The sequence below is a fragment of the Podarcis bocagei genome, assembly GCF_964188305.1.
Source record: "Podarcis bocagei genome assembly, chromosome: 9".
NCBI lineage: Eukaryota > Metazoa > Chordata > Lepidosauria > Squamata > Lacertidae > Podarcis > Podarcis bocagei.
In genome coordinates, this window is record NC_138134.1 from 42,073,860 (window position 1) to 42,098,726 (window position 24,867).

At 41.0% G+C, this 24,867-nt stretch overlaps 1 protein-coding gene across 3 annotated transcripts in view; it reads left to right on the forward strand.

Annotated features, from left to right (window-relative positions):
* The window catches only part of TTC29 (tetratricopeptide repeat domain 29), a 204,516-nt gene that overhangs the window by 90,234 nt on the left and 89,415 nt on the right, over positions 1 to 24,867 (forward strand). The window contains exons 1-4 of one of the 3 annotated variants that reach the window (XM_081208437.1): positions 958 to 1,020; positions 3,889 to 3,935; positions 7,336 to 7,430; positions 9,750 to 9,833. In XM_081208437.1, coding sequence (XP_081064563.1) covers positions 7,342 to 7,430; positions 9,750 to 9,833 — 173 coding nt within the window. In that variant the 5' untranslated portion in view covers positions 958 to 1,020; positions 3,889 to 3,935; positions 7,336 to 7,341. Of the gene's footprint in view, positions 1 to 957; positions 1,021 to 3,888; positions 3,936 to 7,335; positions 7,431 to 9,749; positions 9,834 to 24,867 lie in introns of those variants that run through there. The other 2 variants (XM_081208438.1, XM_081208436.1) reach the window with 2 other exon arrangements.

Genomic DNA, 24,867 nt, shown 5'->3' on the forward strand with positions numbered 1-24,867 from the left:
CCGGTGCGGCCGGCCCCCCCCCCTGCACCCCCCACGCTACGCCACTGCTGAGCCCTCCCTCTCGCATCCAGCGGAGGGCAGGGAGAGGGGCTGTCCTCTCTGCGTGCGCCCGGCTACTGGGGGCTTCTTTCACACGTGCATAGAATTGGGCTGAGCGTGCCCGCGCAGAGAGGCGCCTCGCCCTTTCCCCATCTGTGTGGGGCTTTTTCTTCGGGGGGGGGCCGTTGCGCGCTTTTGTGTCTGGATCCTATAGTAGACTTGTTTTCTAGCGTGTAGAATCAGCCCACGTTTCTCCTTTCTCCTTCAGTTCCGGGTTGAGGCGAGTGGGGCGAAGTTGGAGGTGATGGGCAAAGGGGAATAGTGGGGAAGATGGCGAGGGGGGGCGACGAAGATCCGAGATCAATGGGGTCTTCTTTCTCTCCCCCCCCCCCCCATTCCGGGCTGTGTGTGTTGAGAGATTGCTGTGCCGTCTGGTGTTCAAATAAATCGCTCCTGATCCCCGATCACGATTAGTTGCCTCCTTGGGATTTGGGAACTGAGAAGCGCAAAGCTGGAAAGCAAAAGGTGCTTTCAGACGCTCCAGAGCTAAAACTGCTGGCGCGCGGAAGCGCAGCGGAGAATACATATATACATAAATGTAATCGGGCACATTTTAGCTCCGGAAGAATCATTTTGCAGTTGTCAGTCATGCTTCACTTTAATAGGTGTTGACCCTCTAAAATGTACAACACAGCAGCGCAAGATCTCGGACGCCCTGCGAGAAACCTTTGTGGGGGGGGGGGGGAGACGAAGAGGACGCAGTGGAAGCGCAGTTTCTCTCGCTAACTGAACAGCAAGACCCTCGTCAGATTCGTGTAGCTGTCCAGTCTTTTTAAAAGCAAGTAAATGCAATATTTCAGAACTCCCTCCAAGGCTGCATTTCTGTATTCATCATGCTGGTTAGAGGTGGAGTGGTTATTTTGCTGCCACAGTAGTCTGAAGCGATTTGAAATGTGTTTCATTAAAAAGGATTTGCCTTAAGTAAGTCAATAGGCAGGGAAACTTCTAATTCAATATTTATTTAAGGGCGAAAATAAGTGTACAAGCCCATAGCCAACAGTTAAACTGACTTATGCCAACTGAAATCAATGTGCTTGAGTATGCCTAGCTAAGTTACCTCCATGTTTTAAGTTAGGATATACAAATGTTACACACAAAAATGGGTGGGGGGTATACCTGATACTTTTGCGGGAGGATATAGATAGTATTTTGAATTATGGTGCTGGAGGAGACTCTTGAGAGTCCCACGGACTGCAAGAAGATCAAACCTATCCATTCTTAAGGAAGTCAGCCCTGAGTGCTCACTGGAAGGACAGATCGTGAAGCTGAGGCTCCAATACTTTGGCCACCTCATGAGAAGAGAAGACTCCCTGGAAAAGACCCTGATGTTGGGAAAGATGGAGGGCACAAGGAGAAGGGGACGACAGAGAATGAGATGGTTGGATGGTGTTCTTGAAGCTACCAGCATGAGTTTGATCAAACTGCGGGAGGCAGTGGAGGACAGAAGTGCCTGGCGTGCTCTGGTCCATGGGGTCACGAAGAGTCGGACACGACTAAACGACTGTACAACAACAAGGCAGTGATTCAGATACTCATATCCCTGACTGTTTAGATATCTAGTAGCACACGACTAAACGACTAAACAACAACAACATAGATAGTATTTTAGGTTTTACTGAATAGTAGCAAAGGGAAATTATAAATGTCAATAAGAGATTTTAGGAAAACAGTCTTGTCAACCCTTCACCAATCACGAAAAAGCTTGTCTTGAACCTTTCCAAGTACAGTATAGGCAAGAGAAAGGATCCCAGGTAATCAAAATCATCACAGAAAGCAAGAACTGTCCCTTTGAAACTGCTTCTTTTGGGTGGCATGCCCTGCACTTTAGCACTAATCCTTTCAAGAGCAATAGTGTAATATCTCTAGCTGATTAAGAACACTGTGAAATTGCTTTTGATGTAGGAATTCTTCTCCAATTAGGCCAGTTTGGACAATTCAACCCCAAACCTCTCAAAGAAGGGTTTTTTTAAATCGCTAGTCCTTTGTTAAAATGACATTCTGTTGCTTTTATGTCGTAACTTTACGGTTCTAGAAGGATTCTCCCTGCTTCAGAATGTAACATTATGGCAAGATATGTGTATGTAGATCCTCAGCTTTTTACACAATAACTTTAAGTAGATACAGTTTGTTACTTGGTGAGGTGTAGGTTTTCTGCATTTCATAGTGAACTCCTGGACTATTTTTCTTTCAAGATGATTGTATTAACATTTCCCTGCACGTATTTTTTGCTTGCTGTTGCACACTATCCCCGTCCCATCTATTATATAAGCCACTGCTTGTAGCTATTCTAGAACTGGATTGGGGTAGTGCAATTATAGCTCAAGCATCAGTTTTTGTGAGTTTGCTGCAGGTACATTTGAAAAGGCCTTCAGCAACAGACAGGGCCAAACTAGATGTTATGCTAACACATTTGCAATCCTAGCCCCACATTTGCCAAGATAGCAGGGCTGGGAAAGGGTTGGCAGTGGGGTGGGGTGTTTATCTCCTCCTATACCCATTTATAATCCACTGCAAATACCCTCAGAGATTTTTTCCTTCCCCTTATGGGGGGTGGCTAACTTTGTTGCAGAGCCTAGTGTGAGGGCAAAAAGCTGCCTGAAGGCATAGAAGAATGATTGGGTGATTAAATTAGGAATTTGGCTAATTAAACAATCTATGTATTTTTAAACTCTGTGTGTGTGTGTGTGTGTGTGTGTGTGTGTGTTGCTGTGCTCTGTATTTTTGTATTTTTATATTGTAAGCTGCCTTGGATGAAGGATAGCATTGAAATTTAATCAATCAATCAATAGCCATTCTGCCCTGCTAATCCCTGCAACTCTTCTGCTGGAATTAAGATGGAAAATGTGCTTCTTTTGTAACAATTTGGGTGACAAAAGCAACACTGGTAATCTGGTAATGTGTATTGGCTACCCACAAGGAGGAAGTTTGCCAGCTTTTTTGGGGATAAGGTATGTTTCATTGTCTTGTAGGAGGGGATTTATTCAGACTAAATAGATAAGATGGTTATTTTTCAGGAATATATAAATCAGGTGCTTATTTTTCAGAAATAATTTTAACATTCTGAACATTTGGTAGTTCTTTCTGGAATTTTCCACTCATTTTAAAATTAGCATAGTTTATGGAAGTTGGGTGACTCGATCCAAATGCAGCAGAAACGTGGTCCAGGTTTGCAGCATACACCGAAAAAGCTTTAACAAATTTATTACGTCACAAGCATTTAGAAAATGTGCATATGGTTATGCTGCAAACATTATTACACATCTATTCAGTAGTCAGTCCCATTGAAATCAGTGGGTTTACTCACATGCCACTGTGTACAGGATTAGAGTCTTACGGTATCTATCTACTTACCTGTCTAAACTAGTTCCCAAGAACTGTCACACTATTCATGTAACCAAGAAACAACCCAGATGCAATTTGATTCACAAATGCTAGGGGCATAAGGGGTTTGAGTAGTTTAGCTCCTGGTCCTGTGGTGTACTCCTTTACTTTTCCTACCCTATTGAATATTCAATTACCATCCAATCCTGCGGGGTCAGATAAAGTGCTGCACTTGAGTGTGCTTCTAGTCAGGGCAAACCTGCTCTCAGCTCTCAATGACAGCGATTGTGGCAGGGAGTGCAGAGTATGCACAGAATATGCAAAGACACACTGCAGTCCCCTGGTAGCCTTGCAGTGTACAATCCCCACCCCTGTGGTGCCTGCCATGAGGGACACTTTGCTAACGCTTAACAATTTATCAATTTCTTTGTCTGATATGTGTTTAAAGTGCATTTCTTTCTTTTTTAGGTATCCTAAAAGAACAAGCACAGCACTGCACTGCACATCATTAAGCTGTAAGAGTTTATCATCTTTGGTTCATTATTCATACAGTTTGAATAATCTCTGTTCTAATTTTGAGATGTTTATGGCACTCAAGTAGCAGCTCTTGGCATGGGCATAGCCAGGGGGCAAGGAGGGCCAGCTCCCCCCCCCCATCAATAAAAATCAATAAAAATACATAGTTAACTGAGGTTCTCTCCCCCCTCCCCAAGAAACATCCTGGCTACACCCACGGCTCTTGGTTATGTGGCAAACTGCTCATATGCAGTCGCTTATTAGGTGGATGGGGAAGCGTTCACAAGTCACGGCAAACTTCTAGTTTTGACATGCGCAGTGCCATGAGTAGAAAAATATGGTGAGCTGATAGACACAAATGTTTCAGTATATGTTGCCATATGGAGTGAATTAAAGTGAACACCGCGTGGTAACTACCCCATAGCCTTTCTTCTGATGTCATTGATGAAAATACGCTGCTTTCAGTTTTATTCTGATTTCAGAAATGGTATTCTGGCCACGAACCACTGATACATCTAAAGATGGCATTGCGTACTTGTTGGTCATAGTATTCACAGACTCACTAATGTGTAGAAATAAATTGCTGTTATTTTTATTTTGCAGGAAAATGGTTTAGAGTGGTATTCTGGGTAATACTTCCTCATATTACAACTTTGTGTATTTTATATGTTTTATTTTTTCTTTCTTTAAGAAAATGTATACATCTTTTGATTATAATAAAATCTCTAAGTGGTTTACAAGAAATATTAAAATTATCAGCAAAAATTAACAGTAAAACAGATGAAAACCTGTCAACATCTATTATTCAGTTTGTTTTGTAAGCTGCCTTTGTAAGCCTGAATGGCAGCATATAAATCTCTTAAATAAGTAAATGAGATTTTATTTGGCTTCATTAAGCACTGTTCGACTTTTCAGTGACAATGTACTGTCACTCTTCTTCACCTGCTGCTGGCCTGTCAATCTGCATTTTAAGCTGAACCTGAATACATCCCCTAAGAAGTTTTTTTATTTACTTTGTTTGCACATTCTCATGGCAATTATCCTGTCAAATGGAGTTTTCCCTAAGAGAAAGACCTGATTTATATACATTATTCTGTGTCTTGATTAGTAATGGGCAAGCTTTCTTTCACGTACTTTGGAATGGGCTCAATTCAGATCAGCCCATTTAAGTTTTAGGTCTAATCACACACTTGGTGATATAACTAGGAACACAATGAGGCAATAATGATTGCCATTTCCTGCTGCCTCTTTCACTTTTTCCAAAACTTTCTGGGAGGTAGCATGCAATCAGAGGTGGTTTTAGGGCAGTGCAACTGGTTCCACCACACTGAGCACCAAACCTAGAGAGCAACAGGGCATCACAACTATGATGTAGTGAATTGAGCAGAATGGAAGGCGAGAGATGGGGAGCAAATTTTAGCTTCACACAGGTCACCACTGAAATTTGAAAGACCAAAGTCCATTCCTGATGCAGTTGTTGCTTCTGCTTCTGCTGCCTTGACTAAATCCTGGAACACTCCAGCAATCTCAACACGCTTGCCAGAATCACTGGGATTATAGTGGAACTTGCAATTTTCCAGGAATCTTGAGACACACAGTGCTGTTACATGGTCTAACAAAGTCCCATTTAATCACTGACCCCAGATAGGTTTCGGCAAAACAAGGGAAGTGAGTGGCTTTGGTTGTGGGAAGGGCTGGTGCTAGGGCAAAATTGGGTTAATTATGAACTGAATCCAGTCTCTAGATATGTTTGCCCTGCACTTGTAATTTATTCAGAAGGTCCAAATGAAAAAAGTTCGAATTCAAAAGACTGCAGTTCTGAAATGGGGATTATCATTAGTCTTGATCTAACAACAGCAGAGGCTCTGTTACTTATTTTTACTTTTTAACTACTATCAGCTATTCCGTACTTGTAAAGCAAACTAAATTTCCTTGGAATAACATATCTCTAACAATTGGAGAACCTTCTCTCCATTTTTACAATGCTGTGTTTCTGGCTCCATTAAAAGTTTGTGCCTTGAGGCCTGCCAGCAGGGCTTACAATATCTACATTAAACCAAATTTAAGAGTAAGGGTGCTCCTGCTGCTAACATTCTCAGATCATAGACTTGCAAAATGAAGGAACTGGCAGCTGTAACTTTAATGGTGGAAAGTGTAAGCTGAGTACGTGGGGAAAAGAACACAGTGCTCTATGTGACAAAAAAGTCCTATTAGCATTTATGAACTTCAAAATGACAAGCTAGACTGCTCTGTCTAATGGCTTTTTGTTGTTGTTCTGCTTAAAAGAAATAAAGCTTGTGCTCATATAAGACTAATTGTTGTATTAAGTTACTATCATTATGTTGTCATCATAACATGTTAGTGTTCCATAAGCAATATTCTTATAGCTACTGAAATGTAAGGCTGTTAAAATAAGTACTTGTTGGGTCATTATTTAAAATTGGGGTTTCATTCTAATATACAGGAGTTGGAAATTTGTTGCAAATGTTCAGTTAGAAAGAAAAACAGTGAAACAGAATGTTACAGTTAAATGCTGGGAAATGCTAAGTTGAGATACTTGTAGGCAACTTGTACTATCACTGTTACAAAAATAGCTATGTTTTTGTTTTCCCTGTTCAACATGAAGTTTAGTAGTATGATCACAATATTCTATGTATTAATTTCCCACCTGCTCCATTATCAAACATAGATTTGTCTCATGCCTACATGATGATAAGAGAGCGGTTCTATTGCAAGCACTGTTTCTGGGCCAGTGAATATAACCAAATCTAATATTTCAATCTACAAATACTTAGAATGTTTTTGAAATCCCTATAAAAAAATTCCTTCCAGTAGCACCTTAAAGACCAACTAAGTTAGTTCTTGGTATGAGCTTTCGTGTGCATGCACACTTCTTCAGATACACCTGCATGCACACGAAAGCTCATACCAAGAACTAACTTAGTTGGTCTTTAAGGTGCTACTGGAAGGAATTTTTTTATTTTGACTATGGCAGACCAACACGGCTACCTATCTGTAATTTGAAATCCCTGTTTTTATAAAAAAAAAAGAACAACAAAAACTTCTCTCTGCTTTCATTGTTACTTTTATGTCTCCCAATATTCTTGGAAGTTTTGCATCCCTAGTTAAAATATGGTTTTGGGATAACATCTCTTCATTGCTGCTCTTACTCCAAGTTGATTTCAAATTGGTGTGTGCTATGAGGGGTCTCTGTTTATTATGATGGGTATCTAATGAGTCAATTTCACAGTGACTAAAAGCTCTGCTGATATCTTGGTGCTGCGAAACCTCTGAACAACTAGTATAGTTTACACCGAACAACATACCTGTAATGAATGTCTAAGAAAAGTGAAAACTATGTGACATGAATTTCTGACAATTCTGTATTCATTTATTTAGTTCAAGATGAATATATTCCTTCCTGTGCCAGTGCGAACCCCCAAAGCGCATCCAAGTAAGGAAGAGATGAGATGCCCATCACCAGAACTTGCAAGGTGTGTGTTTCTTGTATTTGTTTGTTTATTATGTCTCAGTTGAGTGTTCCACTCTTTAAAGCTAAAGTACTGAAGGAGCACATTGAGGTACAGGCCAGCAATGAGAAAGAGTCAGACCTGTGCACTAATTGATTCTGAGAGGGACTGTATGCAGTCAATTAATGTGTAATTAGAGTGTTTTAAAACTTTACGTCTCCCTCCCCTTTCTGCTGATGACCAAGTCACAATAAAAGTCAAACTGTGTGCCTTGTGATAGAAGTACAAAATAGTGGAGCTGAAATTAAAATGGAGAGGCATTTTTAATATTTATGGATTCTCAATAGTAGCTGTTTTTCTAAGTAAATGGGCAGATGGTCTAGGTATAAAAAAGAGCCTGTTGGGGGGATAGGTGAAGGCACAGGGGCCTGGAGGAGAGAGGAAATCACACAAACCAGTCTTCCTCTGCTTTAGGTTGACAGTGCTATCCATCAGTGGAGGGGACAGCACTGGATACCACCCACGGTCTCTAAAGTTTCTTACCAATTCACTATATTTCCCCCCTCAGGAAGCTAACCACCCACGGTCTCTAAAGTTTCTTACCAATTCACTATATTTCCCCCCTCAGGAAGCTACATTTGAATTTATTTATTTTTAATTGAAAGCATTATTTGACTTAGTTCCCTGAGTTTGAAGTAATGAATGCATTGGGTCTCAGTTGTGCTCAAATGTTGTTGTTGTTTAGTCATTTAGTCGTGTCCGACTCTTCGTGACCCCATGGACCAGAGCACGCCAGGCACTTCTGTCTTCCACTGCCTCCTGCAGTTGGGTCAAACTCATGCTGGTAGCTTCGAAGACACTATCTAACCATCTCGTCCTCTGTCGTCCCCTTCTCCTTGTGCCCTCCATCTTTCCCAACATCAGGGTCTTTTCCAGGGAGTCTTCTCTTCTCATGAGGTGGCCAAAGTATTGGAGCCTCAGCTTCACGATCTGTCCTTCCAGTGAGCACTTAGGGCTGATTTCCTTAAGAATGGATAGGTTTGATCTTCTTGCAGTCCATGGGACTCTCAAGAGTCTCCTCCAGCACCATAATTCAAAAGCATCAATTCTTCGGGGATCAGCCTTCTTTATGGTCCAGCTCTCACTTCCATACATCACTACTGGGAAAACCATAGCTTTTACTATACGGACCTTTGTTGGTAAGGTGATGTCTCTGCTTTTTAAGATGCTGCCTAGGTTTGCCATCGCCTTTCTCCCAAGGAGAAGGCGTCTTTTAATTTCGTGGCTGCTGTCACCATCTGCAGTGATCATGGAGCCTAAGAAAGTAAAATCTCTCACTGCCTCCATTTCTTCCCCTTCTATTTGCCAGGAGGTGATGGGACCAGTGGCCATGATCTTCGTTTTTTTGATGTTGAGCTTCAGACCATATTTTGCGCTCTCCTCTTTCACCCTCAATAAAAGGTTCTTTAATTCCTCCTCACTTTCTGCCATCAAGGTTGGATCATCAGCATATCTGAGGTTGTTGATATTTCTTCCAGCAATCTTAATTCCGGCTAGGGATTCATCCAGCCCAGCCTTTCACATGATGAATTCTGCATATAAGTTAAATAAGCAGGGAGACAATATGCAGCCTTGTCGTACTCCTTTCCCAATTTTGAACCAATCAGTTTTTCCATATCCGGTTCTAACTGTAGCTTCTTGTCCCACAGAGAGGTTTCTCAGGAGAAACCCACAGAGAGGTTTCTCAAATGTTACATCTTATCAAAATGTTACAAGGATTTTGTGAACTGCCATCGGTTGGCATTATCTAAAGCAGTTTGTTACTGGGTTATGCCCTGACTTTTTCACACGGGTTAGATAGAACTCTGTGCTAATATTTCAAAACATTTGTGATTAAACCTGATTTTCAAAAAATAACAGCGAAATCCTCCTCAAAAGGAAATTCCGTTGAATTTAGTGAGGATTACTCCCCGGTAAATAGGGGTTAAGATTTCAGTCTAAATGTATCTTGCCCAACTCAAATAATGCTCATTGTGGTCATTGCACTTGAGAGAAGATGCACGTTTACTTCCCAATCATTGCAAAACATGGAGTCCAATAAGGTTTATTATTTATGTACTAAAAGTGAAAGTCATGAATAAAAGGAGCCTTTCTACAAAATAAAGGTTTGAATTAGCTGCAGACCCAAAAGGTAAAGTGATACTTGTACATGTTGATAAAATACTTTGTCAATATTTTAATATTTATCTATCATTGCTTGGCAAAGGTTAATACATAATACATGTAGCAGATTTTGATGTTAAGTCACCTCACTGTTCTTTAATTTTTTTTATTTAAATTTAGGATGCATTTGATCAAAGGCAAAGATGCCATCGATCGTTATTTGGCCAAGCATATCAAAGGATTGTCAAAACAAGAGGCTGCTGCGTAAGTAAGGTCTTTCTGAGGCATTTTTATACTGAAAGTTTATTGTTTTCTTTCTTTCTAGTCTTATTCATTGAAATCTAAAGTTCCTCAGGCAATTTTCTGAGGAACATGGCATTTAAAAATTAAAACTGATATTAAATAATTATGTTTCACTGCTACTTATCTTGCATATATCAAAGCATTCAGTTCAATGCTTGTGTTAATTCACCGATTTACCAAAGTAGATTTGCAGCATTTAATTGTTTGTCAGTAATTAAAACGTATTTTTCTTCCTTGGTTTTTGTAAAGCCTCTCACTTAGGGCTGAAATTTTACTTTCTGAAATATACTATTGTGATTTGCAGTACTTAACTCTTTAATGTTCCCTGGTTCTCTAAAACCCACTGTCCAAAGTCAGCCTGGGGAAAAGTGCAATTTCCCACACAGTTTACACAGCAGAATCACTGCTGTTTCTACACAGTGTTTAAAAATAGTTGTATGCATAGCAGCATTTTGATGTAGGTCATTATCCCAACTTTTGCCCTTGTTTTGTCTGTGACCCTGAAATTAACGTCGTAATTCAGGAATTGCTACCTTAGGGTTCAGTATTGTAGTTGCAAGCAGAGTTTGCCTTTGACTTGCAAAAGAGCATTTTATTGAAGTCTAAATGTGATTCTTTTTTCAAGGGTAGATACCTGGAGGAGTTGCTGTCTGATCGTCTCCATACTCCCCCTCCAGAACATTCTTTATTTCATGTAACAGTACCCTTCATTCTTATTGTGCAAGCTCATTCACCATAGGTATCCAATCACTAGCCTTCTCATTAAAACAAGACAAGTGGAAAAAGACTAACATTTGAAAGTGAGACAACTATTTAAAAATACTTGCTTGGGGCAGCCCGTCATATGACTTCAGGCGAAGGCTCATTCAATTTTTGATTCCTTGCTGCTGGGATCTGTTTAGGATTTCTGCAAAATCCAGTGTAAGAACCTGAATTCATGCCTCCGTGATTTTTGCAGACGCCAGCTTCTCCGAGTTCATCTGTAAGTGTGGCACTCTGGCCCCTTTTCTCTCTCCTGTCCCTTTTTCTGGTGAGGAAACCTCTGAAGCACTGCCACATTATTCACTTCAGTCATGCTTCAGATTGGAGGGCACAGAACAGAGAATCTCCGCGCTTCATAACATGTGTTGATAAATCACTAAAGCTGCAATTGCACTGCAAATGATACCAAAGTGCAAGAGTAAATTCTGGACTGCACAGTAACATTCTTCCTTTCCCTTTCTATTATTATGTGCTATTGCAAATTCAAAAATGAGATTGTTTCAAAACAATTAACAGCAGGCATGTTAAAATATTGCTTTTGGAGAAAAGAGTTGAAATATGACATTAGAGATTACTTTTTTTGGAAAACTCACCCAAAGTCTCCTTGTGCACAGTTGTGCTGTTCATTTAAATCTAACCAAAATAAAGATCAAATGTAGAATATTAAAGTAGATTAAGAAGTGCTGATAAATTATCCTAAAAGCAACAGGCCAGAGCATTGCCCCTCTAGCTGCAATAAAGGAAAGAAATCGTATTTCCCACCACAAATACCATTGGTGCTCACTCTGTTTAGCTTTAGATGCCTATTAAAAACCCTTACTGACATTCTGAAAACTTTAAATATTTCACAATTAACAAAATGCAGTACAGGTATAGAAACATAAATTAAATTGGTACCTGAGTACGACAGATAGAGATAGGAGCCTGTAATGAAATAAAATGTAATTTCAGGGATACTAAATTATGCCAACTGTGTCCATAAGGTTTAGTACAGTTGAGAAATACCTGCTGAATGTGTCTTTGTTTTAGTGTTCCTTCTATCTTCAGTAGAAGTAGAAGAGTGAAAGACTGCTTATACTCAATTACAATTCCACATTTGGGTAGGAAAGTCAAGTCAGCTTTCTTATGAAAGCCACATAGTACAGTATGATGAGTACATTAGAGCAGCTTCCTAATGTAGTGTTATGAAATTGAGCATTTTTTAAAAAATAGGGTTATGTCCACCTGAGCTGCTCACTGGTGTTAAAATTTCTGTCAGAAGAATGAGGAGAGAAACCATTTTCAATGATTTCCCCTTCCCACTCTGCATCCCCACATGCCCTCCCTAAATCTGCTGAGTATAAGCAGTCTTTCACTCTTCTACTTCTACTGAAGATAGAAGGAACACTAAAACAAAGACACTAAAACAAAGAACCTTACATTTGTCCCTGTTGAAATTTGTTTTGTTAGTTTGGGCCCAGTTCTCCAATCTTTTCAGGTCCTCTTGAATCCTGATTCTGTCTTGGCTACCCAAGCCAAGTCAGGATTATGTTGAATCCTGATTCTGTCTTGGCTACCCAAGCCAGATGACACTTTGGTGTCATCTGAAAACCTGATGAGCATCCCTTCAATATCTTCATCCATGCCATTTATAAAGATGTTGAACAACAACAAGCCCAGGACAGAACCCTACACCACCACTTGCCACTTTCCCCCAGGATGACCAAGAACCATTAGTGAGCACTCTTTGGGTTTGGTCAGTCAGCTACAAACCCACCTAACAATTATCTCATCCTGTTCACATTTAACCATCTTCTCTACAAAAATAACATAGGCGACTATGTCAAACGCCTTACTGAAATCAAGATACAGTATGTCCACAGCATTCTCCTGAGCCACCCAAGCTTGTAACTGAGCATGTTTGGTTCTCATTCAACTGTATTGGGATTTCTCTCTCTCTATAAAAAAAGTACTTATGCAAACATACTTATCCTAAGCCTGCTGATGCTTCATTCTTGTGGAAGTTTGGTGGGGGTTCCATTTTGGATACATAAGGCTCCACAGTTGGATAATGAATTCACTAACAGTATATAGTGAATTCAAAATTAAAATTTGTTTACCTTCTAAACTCCCCACTGATATGATGCTGTCCAAGAGAAAAAATGAAATACATTATAGACAGTATTATAAGACACAGATTTGATGTTTTTTAATAACACTGACATTTTTAATTTTGTTTCAATGTGTATTCCTCTTTTCTCTAAATAATTCCTAATAATCTTGCCTGTTGTGACCAAAATTTTATGTTTTTATGAAGCAATACTCTCTTAGAATTATATTCTCTTCGAAAAAGAGGAGGGAAGTGAGTCTTTTATTGAAATCAGTGGTCTCTCCACACTTTGATTTGATCTGATATATATGGTGTAACTAGAGAAAGACGAAATAATAGGAATGCAAGGGAAATGAATAGTTTACCATTCATGAAAAAGCTGCCCTACACATTTGGAAGAGTTTTCTTGGAAAGGTTAAAAAGTTCTAATCAACTTCTGTACATTATGTAGAAGTTCCATTTTCTAAACTCTGCAAAAGAAAGTTTCATATTTAATGGGAAATCATGAATAATTCCATTTATTATCTACTTCCTCCTTTCAAAGACATGATCTGGATAAAAGGCGGGGTGAATAATTTCAAAAAATACAATACATTTTTAATGGGAAGGTGCAAACTACAGATTCTCATGACTATTAGCAAGTGTAGAGGAAACAGAATTTTACTTGCAAAAACTCATCAGATTCTTGCAAAGATAAAATACAAGACATTATTTAATAGAGAAGAACGCTGTGAACTGAAGTTAACTTTGTGTAACTTGTTTTTGCTGAGTTTAGTCCTATTGTTTTCCAAACCTTTCTTTTATCAATAGTTCAACAATATTTAATAGGAAATATAGGGCAAAAGTAAACAACTGTGTTTTATTTGTGATGTGCACAGAGATACTATGAAAATATTCAGAATGTAAAATGATACAAAATGACAAGTGGGAATTTCATTGTCCTAGAATTTATAGTGAAGCTTCTTTCTGAACTCCGTCATGCTCTGGCTGTCTCTCTCTCTCTCTCTCTCTCTCTCACACACACACACACACACACACACACACACACTCACACACCACAATTAATTACAGTGGTACCTCGGGTTAAGTACTTAATTCGCTCCAGAGGTCCATACTTAACCTGAAACTGTTCTTAACCTGAAGCACCACTTTAGCTAATGGGGCCTCCTGCTGCTGCCGTGCCGCTGGAGCACGATTTCTGTTCTTATCCTGAAGCAAAGTTCTTAACCTGAAGCACTATTTCTGGGTTAGCAGAAGCGTCTGTAACCTGAAGCGTCTGTAACCCAAGGTACCACTGTAATTGTGTGTGTGTGTGTGTGTGTGTGTGTGTGTGTGTGTGTGTGTGAGAGAGAGAGAGAGAGAGAGAGAGTGTAAGTACACACACACACACACAACACACACACACACAGAGAGAGAGAGAGAACACACTGAAAACCAAACATGAATTGTAACTTTGATGTGCTGCATATTTTTTGCCTAACTTTTTTCTTTCAATGTTCCCGTTATGAAGCAGAGGGAGTCTAGTAATATCCCGGTTTGAAAGACAACGGTCTTGTTCAGAAGTAATGAAAAGCTATGGTTATGAAAATTAGCATGCATAAGCCTTGGGCTTTTATTCTCCCCCTCTCCTCCCTCCTTCTATGCATGAAAAGAGTTGTTAAGACAGATCAGTTTGTTGAGTTTGGACTTGATGGAGAACTATTTTGAATGTTAAAAAGTGAAAGCTTTCAGTGCGTTTTTTCCTTGCATGCTAAGGGGTATGCAAGCCAATGCTGGCGCAGGCTTGTTCTGTGAACAACAATACATGGTTTGTCATTTCATCTGAACTCAGCCAATGAAACAAAGCTGCAAGCAATTAAGGTACCGTATTTTTCGCTCTATTGGACGCACCGGACCACAGGACGCACCTAGTTTTTAGAGGCGGAAATCAAGGAAAAAAATATTATCCCCCCCCAGCCCCAAAGAGCAACGGACAGGCTGCATGCAGCCTGTCCACTTCTCCCAGAGCTTCTCGGGGCTGCGGGGGAAGCCCGGGTTACCCCCCCCCCAGCCCCAAAGAGCAAAGAAGCCAAGACAGCGCACGGGATCCATGGCCGCGCAACCTCTCCAGCCAGGAGCTAAACCTCTCCAGTGCAGCTAAAGAAGACAAGGCAGCAAGCGCGATCCATCCCGCTCACTGCCTTGGCTTCTTCTTTAGCCTTGCACAGCATCTTTAGTCTTGCGCAATGGGATGGATTGCGCCCGCTGTCCACCGGGGCTGGACTAGATGACTCCTGGGGTTCCCTTCCAACCCTGCAATTCTATGACCTCGGAAGGTGTTTGGGGTCTCCACCACTGGAGGCTTTTAAGCAGCGGTTGGGGGACCATCTGCCTGGCGTTCTTTAGCTGTGATTCCTACATTGTGAGGGGGCTGGGCTAGATGACCCTTGGGTGGCCCTCCCAACTCTATACAGTCCTACAGTTCTGCGGCAGGAGATCCACAGCCACTTCACACAATGCCCACTCCCAATTTGTACCCCCCTACCTGCCACACTTCCCCCACCCCACTTAAGCTGAGGGAATTCCTGCCCAGAGAAACTCCCAGCAATCAAGGAGGAGGAATCCGCTGCAGCTGTGAGCAGCGGTGGATCCATGGTCCCCTTCCTTCTCTCCTCCGTAGTTGCTTTGAAGCAGGAAAGTGGGAGAGGAGCTGCTTACACGAGTGTAAGCTGCTCCCCTCCCACTTTGCTGCTTCAAAGCAATCACGGAGGAGGGAATCCGCTGAAGCCTCCAGCAGGGGAGGATCCATGGTCCCCTTCCTTCCCTCCTCCGTGGTTGCTTTGAAGGAGGAAAGTGGGAGAGGAGCTGCTTACACGAGTGTAAGCTGCTCCCCTCCCACTTTGCTGCTTCAAAGCAATCACGGAGGAGGGAATCCGCTGAAGCCTCCAGCAGGGGAGGATCCATGGTCCCCTTTCTTCCCTCCTCCGTGGTTGCCTTGAAGGAGGAAAGTGGGAGAGGAGCTGCTTACACGAGTGTAAGCTGCTCCCCTCCCACTTTGCTGCTTCAAAGGGAGCCCGGGAGGAGGGAATCTGCTGCAGCCTCGAGCAGCGAAGAGGATCCATGGGTCCCCTCTTTCCTTCCTCCGTGGTTGTTTTGAAGCAGGAAAGTGGGAGAGGAGCTGCTTACACGAGTGTAAACTGCCCCCCTCCCACTTTCCTGCTTCAAAGCAATTACGGAGGAGGAATCCGAAAGTGGGAGAGGAGCTGCTTACACGAGTGTAAGCTGCTCCCCTCCCACTTTGCTGCTTCAAAGGGAGCCCGGGAGGAGGGAATCTGCTGCAGCCTCGAGCAGCGAAGAGGATCCATGGGTCCCCTCTTTCCCTCCTCCGTGGTTGCTTTGAAGAAGGAAAGTGGGAGAGGAGCTGCTTACACGAGTGTAAGCTGCTCCCCTCCCACATTGCCGCTTCAAAGCAATCACGGAGGAGGGAATCCGCTGAAGCCTCCAGCAGCGAAGAGGATCCATGGTCCCCTTCCTTCCCTCCTCCGTGGTTGCTTTGAAGCAGGAAAGTGGGAGAAGAGCTGCTTACACGAGTGTAAGCTGCTCCCCTCCCACATTGCCGCTTCAAAGGGAGCCCGGGAGGAGGGAATCTGCTGCAGCTTCCCCCACCTCCCGCAGAAGCCGTGCGCTCTTTAAAGGGGCTGTGCGACTTCTCCTGGCTTTTCTGGGAGGTGGGGGAATTCCCCCACCTCGGAGAAAAGCCCGCAGGAGCCGCGCAGCCTTTAAAGAGGGTGCCGCTCTTGGGGGCTTTTCCCCCAGGAGGGAGAAGGGACTGCTGCAGCCAGTCACTCCCTTCTCCCTCCTAGAGAAAAGCCCGCAGGAGCGCACGAAGCTTGTGTGCGGCTCTTGAGGGCTTTTCCCGCCTGCCTCCCCCCTGCATTCGCTCCATAGGACGCACACACATTTTCCCTTGCTTTTTAGGAGGGAAAAAGTGCGTCCTATGGTGCGAAAAATACGGTACTATTCCTGACGTGGTGTTTTTTAACCTTTCAAGATGCCTTCACCCCGGTATGGTTCCCCTTTAGCACATACATAGCCCAACAAGACAACAATGAGAATCCACCAACAGCATACAAATTAATCTGGCTAACCTGATCCAAACACACACACACACACACACACACACAACTCTCACTACAGCCAACCAAAGACAACCAATCACATCCTAAGTGGTAACCAAGGAAATACAACAAGTGAATAGTAAGAAAACCCACCCAAGTGACGCTGACACAAACCCCCACACATACACTAAGTAGAAGAATTGAAACATAACCACCCAGTCCCACACCACTCCCCACTCCCAATCTTTTCTTCCTAACCTAACACTGCATGCAACACTAATGTCTCACAACAAATGAAACTGACCTGTAAACAACACAACTTGAAAAAAGAGACAATGCATGTATTTTTGTAAACTAAGAAATCTTTAATGAAAGATATTTTAAAAAATAAATAATTGAAAGGTCAATTTGGCTTCCTACATCTGAATGTATTTGGAATATACCACTTATTGGGACACTTGCTTTTGTTCAAAGGGATGATCCAGTATGAAATGGCTTCCCTAAAATTTATAAGCAAATTCTATTCTTCACCACCTTAAGTGGAACTGTGGGTTTCTTTCACATGTCATGTGTTAAATTAACATAGCTTAACTACAAAGATGTTATTAGCAATGACTGCTGTTGCAAATTGGTCACTGTTCTTGTATATCTTTGGCCTTTTTGTAGAAATGTTACAGACTCAGTGTTAAACCTTTTTTATGTTTAACTCCTTCTGTAGGTACTTTGATTTCTCTCTGTTTGTCATCTAATGATAACACGTCATGCAACAGAAATAAGCTCAAGTCCACAAAGATTATGCTACACAAAAATTCAGTCTTTTGGGTGCCACAGGAATCTTTTGTTTTTCTTTTGTTTAAGTTACTTTGCATTAATAAAATATGATACGTTCCTTTATTAAGTGAACATATTTAAACTTCAGAAACATGTATTTCTCACATCAGCAAACAGAAGTAAAAAAGAAGTTGATTTTTGTGGAGAATAGCATTTCCTCCCAGTGTTGATAAATAAATAATACTTTCCCCCAGTATTTCAAATTGAATTGGCTTAATGTTGGAAAATTCTAATACAAGCTGTTTCTTATGTTTTAATAGCACAATCCTATCCATGTCTATTCACAAGTAAGACCCATTAAATTCAATTTTACTCCCAAGTAGGTGGGCATTGGTTTTCAGCCTAATCATCTACTTATCCCAATTCCAAAGGATTCTAGTTGGAATTAAGTTTTGTTTGTTACTGCTGGGGCTTTCATTCGCATAATGAAAAACTGAGAGATAAACAGGTTTCAAAACAGAAGTTTCAATTTACCTGTGTTAGCAAATGATACATTCATTAATTTGCAGTCATTTCATCTGTGACTTATTTACAGTGGTACCTCGCAAGACGAATGCCTCGCAAGACAAAAAACTCGCTAGACGAAAGGTTTTTCCGTTTTCGATTTGCCTCGCAAGACGAATTTCCCTAGGGGCTTGCTTCGCAAGACGAAAACGTCTCGCGACTTTGTTTCCTTTGTCTAAAAACAAAGACATGTTTTGTTTATAAAGTTAATTTATTTTCCCTTCAATTTTTGAACTGCTCTTTACAGTATGTGTGACTTTAAAGAGCAGTTAATAAACTGTTGTTGTACCAAATTTGGCTTTGTTTGGACTTTTTTTGACCATAGGAACGCATTAATTGATTTTCAATGCATTCCTATGGGATTTCATGATTCGCAAGACGAAAAATTCGCTAGACGACAAAACTTGCGGAACGAATTAATTTCGTCTTGCGGGGCACCACTGTAGTATGGTTACAGTTGATTGGTTCTTCTTGCCCTGCATTACTAAATTGGGATGCATATATTTACAGATTAAAGACATTTTACTGACATATACATCTTCAAACATATTCCTGACTTCCAAATGGTTAATTTAGTACAAACATCATTGTCCTTCTGTAAAGGGGAATTTATAAAAAAATAAACAAATTAAAAGAACAAGGGTAAAGCAATGTAAAAGGATCAGAATATTGTTTTATAGTAAAATATTCAGAATTGCAACAGAAACAGTTGGAATTATGCTATTTATAATTACTTAATTTCTTTTTAATCCAATAATGTACAGCTTTTTTACAATAATATCCCTTGAAGTGTGGCTGAACTGCATGACTACTAAAAGTGGCATAAGATTTATGAGACTGAAGCTGGATGCTCATATTCAAAAATAAATAAATCTCTGTTTAATTGTTCTATTATGAAAATATCCAACAGTGTTTGGAAGTTAAAACAACGTTATCAAAAGATTGTATATGCTCACTATAAAACCTTCTAAGTTTATTGAACAGTCTTTTGTAAAAGAAATTAAGCAATATAAAAAAGTATATTGTAGTCCTATAAATAAAGCTTGCAATGGCCCATTGGTTATTTGGTGTTAATTAAATTTGTTTCAGAAATCACAGAAATCAATAAGACCTTGAGGTCTTAAAGAGATCTCTACTTGAAGCTTGCAGGTGCCCGTTACAGTTACCTGGGGGCTGCTTAAGGTAGAAGTGCAGGTTGCAGCAACAAAGGCTATATTTTTATGAGGGTTCTGGGGCTAAAAACATATCCAGGTTTCTCCAGTAAGCAACCACTGAAGGAAACAACAAGAAGTCATAAGTAATTTATTTCGCTCTTACAAAGAAGGGATCCTCCCTTTTTAACAACTTGATCTCAGTTTCGTCTTCTGTCATTTAGTCACAGTTGTCAGGGTCTCATAAGATAACTTATTCAGGACCCAAGATGGTTGATTCGAAAGACCCTATTCAGTAGCTTATTCAGGCAGATGCCTCACAGAGTGCCATTAAAAGCACCTGCTGGAAGAAGGAAAGGTCCACTTTATCAGAAATTAGAAACTTGCATGCTGGAGCACATCGGTTTTCAAGGGAGAGCCAAATGGCAGAGATCAATTCATCTTCTAGTAGCCTCACTTGTATCCTCCACTGCTAGCTTCCTCCTTCATTTTTTGGGCCAGCCTTTTGAAGGCCCAGGCTCCACCTTCTAGTCCCAAAGTGGTCTATTTGGGGGAGAACGATATCTGAAATGTGCAGAGCTCTTGCATGGCTTTCTGCCCTTCAGAATAGGGAGGCTCATCAGCTGAAAATTACTCCTCAGCCACAGTTAGGTCTGAGCTCTTCTTTCCATCATCAATTTGGGTAGTTTTGAGGGTCAAAATCAGGCAGCATTGCATAATCCTCTGGCCTTGTGGTAAGTAATGAAAAAAGAAAAATCTTTGGGTCCCCAGAAATCTTTCCCTGAGCCCTTTCCTCAAAAGCTAGTCTTTCTGCATAATAATAAATGTTATGCAGAAAACTTTAGCCAGCTAAATAGGGAAGAACAAATATGTAGATATGCTTCAAATGACAAGCTTCTAGTAGTAGTTTGAAATCGTCCCGGGGAGTCAAAACATCCCATTAGGCTATAAAAATTATATGAATGTGTATTACAAGATTTGCCTTGAGGTCTCACTGCAGTGTCCTAATTTAGAAATGGTTAAAGAGTTCTTATGTTATTATTTTGGGAGTATTGATCAATACAGTGTCACATAGTTTCAGAAAACGGTCACTTCATAAGCTTGTGTTCACGTTGAGATCAGTGGGAAAACTCTCATTGATGCTCTGAATGTGAATTACACACAATGCACTTTGTATTTACTTTTGTTCAACAATGCTATATTGTGCTGGGTATTACTCGAATAACCAGATTTAACTGCAATATAGCTAAATTACCAGCAGATGCCCCCAGAGGCCATTCTACCTATTGAAACGGTGTTTTTAAACACCAATACCTTTGAATTTCATTTCTTCATAGAACAATGCAGTGCTAATTAGAATTTTCTAATTGGAACAAACAGCATGGTTATAACGAAATCTTTGCCGTTTCAAAATCAGCTCTGATAAGCAGCATAAGAAATAAGACAGATGTTCAAAACTATGTTTTAGAAGTAAGAATCTCACTTGTAAATACACCATGTCAATAGGTTCCTTTGCATTTGGTGGCTATCTGTACTTCCTCCCTGTAAAAGCCAGAATACCCCAAGTATGAATAGATTTGTGGGCTATATATGAATAATTTCCCTTTTATCTACTTTGATGGTATAGGTATAATACAGGATCATTGTCAGTTGGTTAAATCCTATCAATAAAAACCATGGGGATAATTTATTTGATTAAATTGTCAAATTAGAGACAATACAAGTTTTTTTTTTAAAAAAAATCTCATGTTCTGAGCTACCCATTAATTAGCTGATCAATTGCTCCATCAGGAAGTTGGCTTATGCTTTATTGCATATCCAGCCCACTCAGAAAGAAGAGAGAGATCATCCAGAGACGGAACTGGCACTGAGTAATATTTGTCCCCAAAATTCAAGAAAAAGAAAAAGATAAAACAAAGAGCAGCCTATGGCCCCTTTACTTTTATTCTAAGCTTTTTGAAACCTGATCTTTTTTCAGTGTCTGCCTTTCCTTGCTTCAGAATCCTCTTTTAATTCCTTCCAGCCTGGTTTCTGCTCACATCACCCTGTTGAAATTATTCTCACTTCAAGGAAGCTTCTGCCCAGCTGTTTATTATGGACTTGGTACTGATCATGCTTCCAAGTTTTTCACACTGTCCACATGATGCCGTCATCCTCAAATTGCATTACAAATCAGCAACATGGCTGGGTAACATCATGGGCTATGCAGAAAGCCTTTGTGTACTAATCCAGTGTTTCCCAACCGGTGTTCCGCGGCACACGAGTGTGCCGTGAGACATCGGCTGGTGTGCCGCGAGATGCCTGGAGGGAGGCGGGCGAGTCGGGCGGCGAGAGGCGGGGCGGCGGCGGCGAGGAGAGGCCGCGCCTCCTGCTGCTGCCTGGCGCTCCTCCTCGCAGCCGGCAGCGCTGCCTGGGCGCCTCCGTGCGACTCTGCCTCGCTGGGTTTGGTCTCCCAGCAGAGACGGGTCACACGCGCACCTCCCTCCCTCCCTCAGCCTGCGCGGAGGGAGAGCCAGAGAGAGGCATCGCTCCTGCGCGGCGGGAGAGGGAGCAGCCGGAGCGATGCCCCAAACGAAGGCATGGGACCGGAGGGGAAATCCTCTCCGAGGAGGATTGAGCGCAGCTGAGAGAAGCCTTTCGAGGAGCTGCCGTGTCCCCTGGAAACCCCCTTCCCAGCTCTGCCTGCCTGCCTGCCCAAAGCTTGGAGGTTCCCCGGCAAGGGGGAGGGGAAAAACTTTCACTTTTGTGCGTCCCTCCCGGCGTGACGCTGCGCGCTGACGTCACGGGGCGGGGCTTTAATGGTGGTGTGCCGCGAGATTTTTTTTCAGTAAGCAGGTGTGCCGTTGCCCAAAAACGTTTGGGAAACACTGTACTAATCCATTGCTGAGAATAGCTAGTATGTCTGGGAAGGGGGAAGGTAAACAAACAGGCTGTCTTTCTGCTGACAGATTCAACAGGGGTCTTTTGGTGGCATCTGTTTTCATCATGGAAATAGGCATGTTCTACGGAATCATCTCTGCCCCTGAAATATAAAAAGTTTCTATTTTGCCATTTGTGACATATCCTGGTAATATTTGTTCTTATGCATTTTCTGAGACACACCTGTGTGCATACCCACAACATAAAAAGATAGAGCAGGGCAGGAATAATTGAGGGGAGGAACAAAAAACCCCACACCCAGAATATTTTTCATCAACCTCTCCTCCTCTGGTGTGGATGGGAAGTGATGGAATAGAAAGGAATATAATGAGTGGAAAAAACAGGTGTATATGGACATTTGCATATCAAATGTGTCAGAACTACCCTTTCCACAAAAACACCTCTGTGTCGAAGCACCCTAATTTCCAATAACCTTCTCTTAGCTAAATATTAGGTTATTCTGTCCTCCATCTGATTTTTTTGATACTGTACTACTAATATTGTACTCTTTCCCTTGCTTTAGATTTTAAGCATCCTGTTTTTGCTAGATTTGTCTTCTTTTCTTTTTCTTTTTAAATTGTTTCTTTTAATAGTACATTTAAAATCCCTTCCTCTTTGGAGTTCCATGAGGCTCTTTCTTAGGTCTTCTTAGGTGTTAATTTGACTTCCCTTGTTTGTTCTTTTAACACCGTCATATATAGAGAGAGAGTTTTATTCTACTGAGCTACAACTATATATTAAATCTCCCCCCCCCTTTTTTTTTTTTTTGTTTAGCTAATAATCTGTGGCTGTTTTATTATTTTCCTCATTAACGTTTTCTTGTTTTTTGAATTTATCCAAAAGTGAACTCTTAGTTTTGCATCTGTAGGGATTTCTACTGGTCAAGAAGAGGAAGAACCCTAAGGAACCATTTTTCCTCAGTCTTCTGTTCCCAATAATATTTCTTGTCTATGTCCTCAGATACACCTCTCCAGAGGCTCCCTTATCTCTGGGGGCTCCATCTTCACTACTATACCAATCCTAGAGGCCACAAAGGACTTGTAGGGAGGTTTCTGGTCTAAGCTCTATTTAGATCAGTGCTCACTTAAAAGGGTCATTCTCTAACTTCTGCAGCATGAACCTTCAGCAGACCCTTTTAAGTGAACGTTGATCCAAGGAAGAGCCTAAGACATACACCTTCAATAATATTTCAGTCTTCAGTAAGCTGCAGACCAGTTCTGGAGCCAGCATTCTGGCCTTCTTAGTCTTGTTCTGTCTCCTATTCTCACTGTAGTTCCTCCGGTCTTGACATATTTAAATTACAAAATCCACACTGTTGCATTTCTGCCATGCAAGCTCTGTAACCCATGAATGGCTGGGGCTGCATGTATTGTACAACTTTACTTCCACCGTCTGGTAATTGGCCATGTCACCATTGCTAGGAGAGCACACTTGGTCAAGCCAGAATGTCATATGTTATCTCTTATTTGTCCCTTTTTAATTTACTTATTTCTTACCTGCTGACAGTGTATTTTACAGGTTAGGTAGAGTGAGGCAGCTGCCTTAGTCAGCTGATGCTAAGGAGCAGGATGGTATTGGAAGATAGACCTTTGCCAGCCATATGGCTTGCTCTGTGTCCCTAAGCTAGCTTGCTATCAGGTGTGGCGAAGGATGGTGCCCTGTCACCAGTAAGTAAGATTCAGCTGCCGACCTAGCTGGCTTGTGTATGTGGTAGGGGAAGAAGCATCAAATGCCTTGGGCCAGCCCTGTGCCTTTTTGCATGATATTACGTCAGTTTTCCTTTAAACTGTTGTGATGTATTTTATTCTGCTAGGTCTATTCTTTAGTTTTCTGCAGTTTCCTACTCTTTTCCTCTGTCTCTGTGTCCAGTAGACCAAAAACTTTTGCAGACAGGGCTTGTCTTCAACTTTGTTTGTTGTACAGTGCTTTTTTAAAGTGCTTCACTAATGTTTGTTGTTGTGCATAGGCTTCTGGTTTCAATAGTAAAAATGCAGTTACCATTGTCCTTGAAGAACTTGTTTATAAAGCAATGCAAAGATCTTCTTGCTTTCTTTAACAACATTACTAGTTAGTAAATAGCAGTGCTCTGTTCTGAAATTTACTTTGTATATAAATCCATATACTAACCATTAGGGACTGTTATCAAGTTCTACTGCTTATATTAAAATATGATCAGAGCAATGCTTTTAAGCAAAATCTGTTTCCATTCATGTTTCAATAACAGGAACAAGTAAAAATGTATGTTTCTAATGTTTCTAAGTGTATTTTAATGATACAATATTGAAGGGCAGCACTTTCTGTAAAATTGGAATTAACTGAACTTTTAATCAAAAAATCAACAATTAATATTCTACAGTTGGTTTGATGTAACATGAAAATGGCCTTGCTATAGCAGAGTAATATGCCTTGAAATATGTACCATCTCTTGATAGTGTTTAATTATACATGTTTTAATATGAATATCTGTTCCATGTTTATTATTAGAATAACTTTGATATACATTCTTCATTGTATCTCTGTGGATATGTCATTTGGTTTTAAAATTAGGTGGAAATTATGAAACTTCTGTGTTACTAAATTAGTCCCAGCTGAAGACGGATATTGAACACAGGCAAATAATATGTAAGGAGTCTAGTTCTAAC